Below are 10,526 nucleotides of genomic sequence, written 5' to 3'. Positions count from 1 at the left end.
CACAAAGTGAACAGACTGCTCCACATAAATGAAAAGGGATAGCAGAGGATGGTTTCGATCCATCGACCTCTGGGTTATGGGCCCAGCACGCTTCCGCTGCGCCACTCTGCTCCGCTGAACAGTTGGGTAGCACAACAAATACTTAAACCTACAGTAATTGTCGTCTGAACTTCGCGTGGTCTGAATTTCGCGTGGTCTAAACTTCTCGTGGAATACGTTTCTTGTTTCCGTGAAGACAAAATAAAACAGACAAGTGACAGAAGGTGACGTTGATGCAATGATTTCATTTGTTTTCCTAATTAAATGTCTCTGTGGCTGAGAGTCAACGACGTCCAGTGAAAAAAACGGGAAAGAGAGATAAAAAGGGAGAGGAAGGAAGGGATTTTGTACGGCCTAATCCTCCACGACTAAAGTTTTTTAATGTTGATGTACATCATAAATAATTTTTTAAACATTAAACTTTTGTTTTTATATGCATTTCTTTGAGAGCTGAGGTTTCCGGTTCGAGTCCCACCGTTGGCAAAAATTGAGGTTTGCATTATTTACTGCAAAGCTAATTTTCATTATTGAAAATCACAATTTGTTTGCATACTACCTTTTATTAACCTTATACTAGTGAGATATGGATAATTCTACATTGAATATTTCAGTATGCATTTATGAGAGAAGAGTCGACCCCAAGGTTTCCGGTTCGAGTCCCACCGTTAGCAGAAATGTAGGCGTGCATTATTTACTGCAAAGCTACATTTTATAACTTATAATAACTTATAAATGCTTGTCAATCAGTACGATATGGATATAAAACGTGTGTCCGTCTAAGAGAAAAAATAAAAACATGTCGTCGTTACTTATTTTGACGAGTTGTCGTAGCTTCAGCTTTCTTCGAAACTTAGTAACGTAAGGTCACACAAATTCAAGCCAAGATCACACTAATGGAGAGAAGCACCGCGATTGGTCAGGTCCATCGACGAGAGCCGAGCTGTCCTGATCCAAGTAGAGCGAGCGAGACATGTAGATGTTGTCATAGATAATGATAACTGTATATATTGCAAACAATGTGTATGAAGTCAACGGTTTAAATGTCAATTATTACAAGAAATTACAATATTACCAGGAGGATTTAATTCACCTATCAATTCAATAATTTATGCAAAAACTAAGTAGTAGTAGGCCTACTCCATAATCTATCCAAATATCAATTAAATAGATTTAAGTTATAATATGATATAAATAATAATGTTGATTGGTCTGATGCACATAAAAAACAAACCAAAAATGGGTCATTGAACCAACATAAATGAGCAGAAATCCCCCTATTCCTGCATTCTGGTTGTAGATAGTGAAATTCAAAACAAGCAAGTAATTAAAGTGTAACTTCAAACCCTGCTCTGAGCCTAAATCCAAACTCTTCTTGAGTCTTGATCAGTAAATGTAAAATGAGTTTACAGCTCAAAACACACATTTAAGGGTGCAGTTACACTTTAGTCATATACTGATGAAATGGTGGGCTGCAGTTTCAGATAAAGCGTGACACGTAATGGGAAGGGTATACCTGACTCCGTGATGGAGCTCAGATAAAGCATGACACGTTTTTTTTTTGTCTTTCACTTTATTATTGATTTATTTGGGGAAAGGGATCCTTATCAAAATATTGAATTCTAATAAACTCAATGCACTATGTGATTGTGATCACTTTACCGATGTTCAGTGTACCTCCTTACTGTGCAAAGGCACAGACATATACATATACAATGGTATAGTATTATCAGTTAAAACAGATGGATACCATTACATTATGAAAGCAGACGAAATGTAGGAATGTGCACATACTCTGCATATTGTATTTAACAATTAAAAGGCCCAAAGCATTATACAAACAAGAGATCCTCATTCTCCGTCTATAACAAACATTCAGTCATTGACCTTCATCTTAGTCACTCTTCAGGGCATAGTCAAACAAACACCAACATCTTAACCAGAGAGACCAGAAACAGCATTGAAGCTAAGGTATAATTTATAATGCACAATCAGCAGGTTGCAGTGTGGGTATCCATGTATTAACTAGCCAACCCTCTGAATAACCCATGATCTGTCTGGTGTTGAAACTGTGAGAAGCGGCTCCAGAGTACAGGGCAGGGTTAGGGTTAGGTTAGGGTTAGACTGTCTTACAGGCTCTTGGAGGTAAGGCACTGGTTGACCACCTCCAGGAGTTGGGCGTTCTCCAGAGCGGCGGCTACTCTCTCTTTGTCAGCAAGTTGCTTGTTCACTGCAGAGAACAGGAGCAGAGGACAGGACTCGAATCATTCATACAATCTTTAAAGTGCAAATAAATAAATGCAAAACTGAATCTCCACTGAAGGATTGAATGATCTGTTTGTATGAATGATAATAAGCAAAGATCCATTACCTGCTTCCTCTGAAGCATGCGCTCCAGGTGTGATGTGCACATCAATCTGTTCAAATAACAAGACAGATATCGAAATTAAAATAAACATATTTATATATCATTTTTGCACAGGATAGTATACTACAGTCTCTCTCTCTAGATAGATAGCTATATACACACACAAACAGTATTATATGGTGTACACCAAACATGCATATATACACTCCTACAATCATGCATTTCAATATTTGGAGGGTGATTTGAAAAATACACATATTCAACATTTTGGTAATTTGTTTTCCATGTACTGTATAGCATAACACTCATTTCCCATAGCTTGGTTTGGCTTCCCCAGCATCTCTTTACCTTAAACCTGTCTGGCAGGGAGCGCAGGAGCTTCACCTTGATGGACAGGCCAATAAGGGTGGCCATACTGCAGTGGGGTATGGTAGGGGTGAACTCCACTGAGACTGCATTCTCCTGCTCATTGACCTATGGCAAGACATCAGTAACATTAGCACATTTATTTTCCAGTTCAACAGGGCTCATTCAAATAACTGAAATCTTATTTAACCTGTTAAGATTATTCATTTCAATACTGGGAAACTACATGACACAAGTATGTCATTGTCCAAGTACCTAACGAAGATCTGACGCTACTTTAGGCCCCAGGAAAAGGTTTCACCAACTTACATTCACTCGCACTTGTTCCACAACGTTCAGTTCCTCGAGGCTCAAAGGGTGCTCTGGGTCATTAATATTTCTAATAAGATATGGGTCTCGTTAAGGATACATACTTCTTAGATATCGCAATGTTCGCTTATTTGCGTTTTAGTTAACCCAGCGTGATGCAAGCTGATCGGGTCGCTACTAGTCTGGTATAACAACATTACATTCTGTAAAAGTTAGTTGGTCTTCGGGAAATGTGCTTTATTTCTGAAATTATCGTATATATAAGTGTGTATAACATAAACGTCACAAACAAATGCTTTGATACTGAAAGGATACCAAAGATTTCTCTGTCATCGATAGGATCAGTGACATCGTCGTCTTCGTCAGCTGCTGTTAGCAATCTTTCCCCTGATCGCTGGAAAATCAGGGGATTCGCGTTTTCCAAACTCGTTCCGCCTGCCATTCTGTCGGTTGCTGAAGAATATATGAACTATTTCTACGTTATAAGTTATTTTATTACAGCAAAGACCCTGCCTAGCAACCTGTTCAAAAACAATGTGCTCTGGATTGATCTAGTAGAGAGATGGAAATTAGGCTGACACTTCCGGCAATTCTACGGTAACTCGGATGATTCAAAAACCTTCTTTGAGTTTCAAAATCACGAACAAATAAACAGAACTGACAAGTAAATAATGCAGACATTTGAAGATTTTGTAGCTATTCAAGGTGAACGTATTAAATGCTACCAATTGATATATTAGGATAGATGATAATATAAAGTTAAAGTGCAGGTGTTGGTTATTGGGGGCTGATTTGTCCTACGAGTGACATTTGCAACACCTCGTTCATTTGTATCATTGCGCATGCGCATTACTGTAATGCTCTGCCGCTTCAAGCTAGCAAGCTTCTTTTAGAAACGGCTTCGGCTGGCACGATGTTTTCTGCCGTGGTTCGGCTCTCAGCCTCCGGAGTAAGGAGTTTAGCACGGGCACGTCCTTGTTACACAGGTAAGGCACAATGCACCGTGGCAGTTTTTCTGATAATATTGTTGTAACGTTCATTAACATTTGCCTATTGCAAATGGTCAAACAGAACTCCTGGCTAGCAGGCTAATGTTGCTAGCTACCCCCTGGAAGGCTGACTGGTTCAAACGAGGTCAAGGAGAACTGTCATTAGTATGATAGTTGGCTCGAGTTTCAGTTACTTGGATATGGCATGTTTAGCGGTTCTGCATTCATTATACCCCATTCTGAAAACAAGAACCTGTGTTACCTCAGTTTAAGTCGATGACATTGTGCTTAACCGAGACTCCTTCAGGATATTTCCGGCTATGACCTAGCCAGCTAGCCACCTAGCACATATTTAGATGTAATGTTAACTTAGTTATCCTCGCCGTAGTGAGCAAGTGGCTACTTAGTCGCGTAAACATGAAAGGGTTTTATGTGGGTAAGGTTAATTATTGACGAGTACTCGCAAAAGTCCTTATGATGTATCTGGTCTCACCCAGCTGTAGCATAGCTGTCCCACACTTCTCACCTATAAGTTAGCTGCTAATGTTATCATGGTGGCTTGACTAGCTGGGTTAGCTATCGCCAATACTTGTCTTTTTTCCAGTGGTCAGTTATTTGAGATGGTATTGCTATAGTGGTGGCTATGTATTAACATAATTTTAACTCCGTTGTCCAGACAGAAATGGAGTCATGCCCTTGCGATGACCGATGTTAGTCTCTGGGACAAACGTTATGGCGTTCAAAGTCAGCGCCTCTCACGAACGTTACGTTACGTTGCGTTTACGCCGCTGATATTTTGCCAAATTGCGAGTTAGTTAGTTAGTTGCAGTTATTTTATCGGTATTTAACAGGTGATGTGAAACCCGTTCGTAGAATTGCCCTAGTGTACACAAGTCTGAATAGTGTCACGTTAGCCAGCTATTATTAGGTCCAGAGTGTAATTTGGTGTCAAAGATAGATCGATGGATACTTTAGTAATCCCGAGGTAAATTTGCGGTTATCCAGTAGTTTATACAATGTATACAACTCCGAGACAACATACACATAGGGAGAACATGTTGACAAGGAGTGGGGAGGTAACTGATTCAAGAATGGGTCTGACCCTATGGTACAATATGCATTCATCTGGACAGTGTAGATGCCCAGGAGGAAAGTGTTCCTGTGCTGCTTGTGTGGATAGTGCAAGGGTTATTGTGCTTGTGTGGATTAGAATGTAATTGTCATGGTCAAATCAATACAAATTTCACCTTTTTCTTCCAAACAAGACATTTCCGGAATGCAAGATATAGCGGGTAATGTAGCAGGATTTGTCAAGGACGTAATTAAGATGTCAGAGCTGCAGAGCACACACCTGTCATAGGTCCTGGTTACATTGTAGTACGTGCAGAGGCAGATATTGAATGATTGGCTTCTTGCCAGGACCTGTCTAATTTAGCAACCATAGGAGTTCAAGCAGCCTTCAGCTGGTATACTGCCCAACTCTGCAGCCAACTTCCTGATTCCTGATGATCAAAGGTGTTTCAACTGTAGCCAGTTTCAAATCTAGATTTTAAGTCTCAACTGTTCTCCGATTAAACTCATTAAATGCAATCTACTTTTAATGTATTTACTTTTGCATGTATTCTGTCGCTATATCCTTTATAACAGTGATAGTGAAGGGTAGTGAACTCTCTCGCTCACAGTTTATTGTATGATTCTTGGTTCTCTAGTCAGTGGTTTGAAAGTGATACAGTCTGAGCTACTCCACAATGTTTTTATTTAATTTGAAGGATGTTCCTTTTTCTCTTATTTATGCAAAGCACATTAAATTGCCTCTGTGTATGAATTGGTTATGTAAATAAACTTACCCTGCTTTGCTGCACACACTATGCATGGTCTCAGAATGCAAACATAATTGCCTGATGGCTCTGAATGAAACAGGAATTTTATTTTGTGATCATGTATATAGATATATATATTTTTTTAATCAATATTGACTTCATTTCATTCAATTGTGTTTTTAAATCATTGTCAGTGTTCCATTGGTATAACTCCCAGCAACTTTAGGTATACTATCACTGTAACTATAATCTCTCTTTCCAGCACCTCTTGCGTCGCGATGCTACTCCCATGCGAAGGCGGAGACAGATGAGGAGTTTGATGCCCGCTGGATCACCTATTTTAATAAACCAGACATTGATGCCTGGGAACTCAAGAAAGGTAAGGGATTATATTAGTTAACCTGGTGCCTGGTGCCAACAACTACTCCAACCTATGACTTTGTTCATGATATGTGCTGGTGAATCTAACAACTGCTACAACTCCTTTTTGCTAAGTCTCAGGTCACATTATTGTGTCTGGCTTCACTCATACTTCTGGATGCAAACTGACTTAATTTTTTAACAAGTCCGAGCGGACAACAAGATGCGTCAACTCAACTCTGCCACCTTGTGGACACAGGAGGGAATTACAATTGAAAGAATGCGTTTCAGACAGACAGACAGACAGACCGACCGACAGACGGACGGACATACCCTCTTATAGAGATGCCGGACGCATCTAATAAAATATATATAGACGTGTATGAGAAACCTTCAAGTCTAGATTTTCATGGTATTTTTTGCCATAAGGAGTCATTGAGTGTTGAGATGTTGGCTTAGGATACATCGCATCGCATGGTGTTTTGAAATATATTAATGTTAGAATTTAGTGTGGTTTGTCTGATCCACATCACCCATGTCATCTAGTGTGTTGATAGTCCATCCTTAATCAGCCCATGGCAATCACAGGTATTAAAGTGTGTGATGGCTTAGGCCGAAACGCGTCTGGACTAGCTGGTCAAAATAAATAAGTAATGAGACAAGCTTGAGAGTGCGTTTTTCTACTTTTAAGTTAACAGTCTTTTTTACTCGCACCCAAAATCGCTTTAATTTTGGAAGAAGACAGTAGAAGTTTGGTAGTCGTAGTAGTAGCCTATCCTTACAAGCACAGGTATTAACTACTGGAACTGCCTCTGCTTCCATTTACATTTAGGCATTTAGCAGTATGTATGCACATTTTAAATTTACACTGCCCATCAGGAGCAATTAGGGTTTCAGTGTCTTGCTCAAGGACACTTTGACAGGGAATCGAACTAGCAACCTTCTGATTACTTAACAACTTCTCTACCTCCTGTACCGCTGTCCCCTCCAGGCATGAACACCCTGATTGGGTACGACCTGGTCCCTGAGCCCAAGATCCTGGACTCCGCACTCAGAGCCTGCCGGAGGCTCAACGACCTCGCCAGTGCCATCCGCATCCTGGAGGCCGTCAAGGTCAGGAGATCATGTCCTCGTCAATCGTCTCATATGAGGCTGATATTTTAGGTGTACTTTTGCCTGCAATATTGATGCAAATGCTTTTTGCTTTATGAACCAGTAGGTATTAAGTCCTGTCTGCTGCTGGTGGCTTATTGCTTTTTACGATAATGTTAGACGAGCTGTTGGCTTTTTGAAAATAATAATAATATAATATAATAAAATAATATAAAATTATAAAGTAAATGCACATATTGTTTGTATTTATTATAGCAGTCATTCAATTCTAGTATATAACACTTGTAAATGTCATATTTTGAGCACATATAAAGCATACAAAAGCTAATTGGCAAGTCAGTCGCCAGAATTGGATCTCAGGTCGGTCACCTTTTGCGTGCAAGACAAGCTTATCCTTTAGGCTTTATCTCCCTGGCTATTTTCAGAACGTCAGCAGGTCAAGCGTCTATGAACCTGCTATGGCTTTTTTTTATTGATTGAAGTAAGGATGGAAGACATGATCGGGTACATTTCATGGTATAAGAACACTTTCTCCAGCCTCACTTGTTAAAACATAATGATGAACGATTAACACCTTTATATTTCTTCCACTGTTTCTTCAGGACAAATCGGGGCCCAACAAAGAGATCTACCCCTACTTGATCCAGGAGCTGCACCCTACACTGAAGGAGCTCGGCATCTCCACACCGGAGGAGCTCGGCATCGATCATGTCTAGTCATCCACATCTTTTGGTGAGTTGTCACAATGGATATGTCTGTACTTGGCCTGATGTGCAGTAATGGATATGTCTGTACTTGGCCTGATGTGCAGTAATGGATACAGTGGGGAAAATAAGTATTTGAACCCCTGCCGACTTCGCAAGTTTGGCCACTTGCAAAGAAATGTGTGATCTAGAATTTTAATGGTAGGTGTATTTTAACAGTGAGAAACAGAATATCAACAAAAAAATCCAGAAAACTGCATTTTATAAGATTTATGACTTCATTTGCATTTGATGCAAAAAATAAGTATTTGAACCCCCAAGCAAACAGCAAGAATTCTGGCTCCCAATGGCCAGTTATGTGCCCAAAAAGCACGCAGATTAGTCCTCATTAGGTCTAACAAGGTATACCTGATCTCAACTGGTGACCTGTATAAAAGAAACCTGTCCAAAGAATCATACTTCACACCTTCAACCTCACCACCATGGGCAAGACCAAAGAGCTGTCCAAGGACGTCAGAGATAAGATTGTAGACCTGCACAAGGCTGGAATGGGCTACAAAACCACGGGCAAGCAGCTTGGTGAGAAGCAGATAACTATTGGTGCGATTATTCATAAATGGAAGCAACACCAAACAACTGTCACCCGCTCTAGGTCTGGGGCTCCATGCAAGATATCCTCTCGTTTGGAATCAGTGATCATTCGAAAGGTGCAGAATAACCCCAGAACTACACAGGGGGAGCTTGTGAATGATCTCAAGGCAGCTGGGACCAGAGTCACCAAGAAAACCATTGGCAACACACCACGCCGTAATTTTTTGAAGTATTGCAGCACTCGCAAGGTCCCCCTGCTCAAGGAAGCACATGTACAGGGCCATCTGAAGTTTACCATTGCACACTTGAATGATTCTAGGGAGGATTGGGAGACAGAATGTGGTCAGATGATACCAAAATCAAGCTCTTTGGCATCAACTCGACTTGCCGTGTTTGACAGGGGGGGGAATGCTGAATATGACCCCAAGAGTACATCATACCCACCATCAAGCATGGAGGTGGAAACATTATGCTTTGGGGCTGTTTCTCTGCCAAGGGTACAGGACGACTCCACCGCATCAAGGGGACTATGGATGGGGCCATGTAACGTGGAATATTGGGCTTGAACCTCATTCCCTCATTCCCTCCCATTGAAAACACAACCTTAAAGATTTGGAGAGGATCTGGAAAGAGGAGTGGACCAAAATCCCTCCTGAGATGTTTGTAAACCTGGTGACCAACTACAAGAAACGTCTGACGTCTGTGCTTGCCAATAAGGGTTATTCCACCAAGTACTAAGTCATTTTTGTCAGTCAGTTTTGGGGGTTCAAATACTTTTTTTTTGCATCAAATGCAAATAAAGTCATAAATCTTATAAAATGCATTTTTCTGGATTTTTTTTGTTGATATTCTGTTTCTCACTGTTAATATACACCTACCATTACAATTATAGATCACACATTTCTTTGCAAGTGGCCAAACTTGTGAAATCGCAAGGGGTTCAAATACTTATTTTCCCCACTGTATGTCTGTTCTTGGCCTGATGTGCAGTAATGGATATGTCTGTACTTGGCCTGATGTGCAGTAATGGATATGTCTGTACTTGGCCTGATGTGCAGTAATGGATATGTCTGTACTTGGCCTGATGTGCAGTAATGGATATGTCTGTACTTGGCCTGATGTGCAGTATGAATCTCTTTACATTCTAGACTCCCCCAAAGACTTCCAGGTTTTAGCTTGAAATTTCAAATATGAGATAGACTTGTGACTGTCTCTGACATTAAAGAACACTTAAGGGGGGTAAACTCCTGCGAATGATGACTCGATTAGCAAACTAAAACACTTTAGGGGGGCTGGGAGGGGGGGTAAACTCCTGTGAATGATGACTCGATCAGCAAATGAAAATGGGACTCACATGTGAGATGTGTTGCCCATTCCGTGGATATGTATTTTTTACCAACATTTGCACCACCATTGATGTGTTTCATCACAGTTCGGTCATCATTTACTTAACAGCAAAACTATTTCTTTACAGGTCTTGTGAAGTGTCCAACAAGGTCAAATACTGCATTTGAAGACTGCCTTCTATTCTGTTTTGGGGTGTTAAAAACTTAATATCCCCTCTCTGTCCTGTTGTGTATAAAGCTTTTGGTCCTAATAAACAGAGCAATATCCACATGTTTGTGTTGTCTGTTATTGTCATGATGAATATTTAGCATATTCATTTTATGTCTTCACTTTGTGCAGTCTGATTTTCACAAATGTATGAACTTTCACAACTGTAGTATTAGTCCAGGCAAACCCATTTTGGAGCCAAAAGTAGAACTAATTGTAAACTTTCTTTTTTCAGCATAGATCATTTCTATGAGGTGTCCAGAACAACATACTAAAAGTCCTAAGGAATCCTAGTTGAGGAAATATGTTTAATTCT

The 10,526-nt window shown here is 40.3% G+C and overlaps 2 protein-coding genes across 2 annotated transcripts; one reads left to right on the top strand and one right to left on the bottom strand.

The window, feature by feature from the left end:
* Nucleotides 1-1,639: 1,639 nt before the first annotated feature.
* On the bottom strand, nucleotides 1,640-3,633 carry ciao2b (cytosolic iron-sulfur assembly component 2B). The gene is made up of 5 exons (XM_080844062.1): nucleotides 3,395-3,633; nucleotides 3,080-3,165; nucleotides 2,753-2,878; nucleotides 2,408-2,453; nucleotides 1,640-2,266 (listed from the first exon to the last, which is right to left on the bottom strand). Exons 1-5 carry the CDS (start codon nucleotides 3,519-3,521, stop codon nucleotides 2,166-2,168), a joined length of 486 nt encoding a protein of 161 aa, XP_080700188.1. The 5' UTR covers nucleotides 3,522-3,633; the 3' UTR covers nucleotides 1,640-2,165.
* Nucleotides 3,634-3,920: 287 nt separating this feature from the next.
* On the top strand, nucleotides 3,921-10,271 carry cox5ab (cytochrome c oxidase subunit 5Ab). Its single transcript, XM_080844061.1, has 5 exons — nucleotides 3,921-4,065; nucleotides 6,151-6,267; nucleotides 7,240-7,361; nucleotides 7,964-8,093; nucleotides 10,131-10,271. The coding sequence occupies exons 1-4, from the start codon at nucleotides 3,993-3,995 to the stop codon at nucleotides 8,075-8,077; spliced, it is 426 nt and encodes a 141-aa protein (XP_080700187.1). The 5' UTR covers nucleotides 3,921-3,992; the 3' UTR covers nucleotides 8,078-8,093; nucleotides 10,131-10,271.
* Nucleotides 10,272-10,526: the final 255 nt, after the last annotated feature.

Source organism: Sprattus sprattus, assembly GCF_963457725.1.
Source record: "Sprattus sprattus genome assembly, chromosome: 8".
In the NCBI taxonomy this organism is placed as follows: domain Eukaryota; kingdom Metazoa; phylum Chordata; class Actinopteri; order Clupeiformes; family Clupeidae; genus Sprattus; species Sprattus sprattus.
Note: the sequence above shows the minus strand (reverse complement) of the source record. Positions and strands in the feature narration are given on the sequence as shown.

Coding starts and splice junctions, on each gene's coding strand:
- cox5ab (XM_080844061.1), top strand. CDS start 3,993: ATGTTTTCTGCCGTGGTTCGGCTCTCAGCCTCCGGAGTAAGGAGTTTA. Junction 4,066..6,150: donor GGCACGTCCTTGTTACACAG/GTAAGGCACAAT, acceptor CTCTCTTTCCAG/CACCTCTTGCGTCGCGATGC. Junction 6,268..7,239: donor TGCCTGGGAACTCAAGAAAG/GTAAGGGATTAT, acceptor TGTCCCCTCCAG/GCATGAACACCCTGATTGGG.
- ciao2b (XM_080844062.1), bottom strand. CDS start 3,521: ATGGCAGGCGGAACGAGTTTGGAAAACGCGAATCCCCTGATTTTCCAG. Junction 3,166..3,394: donor CGATGACAGAGAAATCTTTG/GTATCCTTTCAG, acceptor ATCCTTAACGAG/ACCCATATCTTATTAGAAAT. Junction 2,879..3,079: donor TGGAACAAGTGCGAGTGAAT/GTAAGTTGGTGA, acceptor GTCTTGCCATAG/GTCAATGAGCAGGAGAATGC.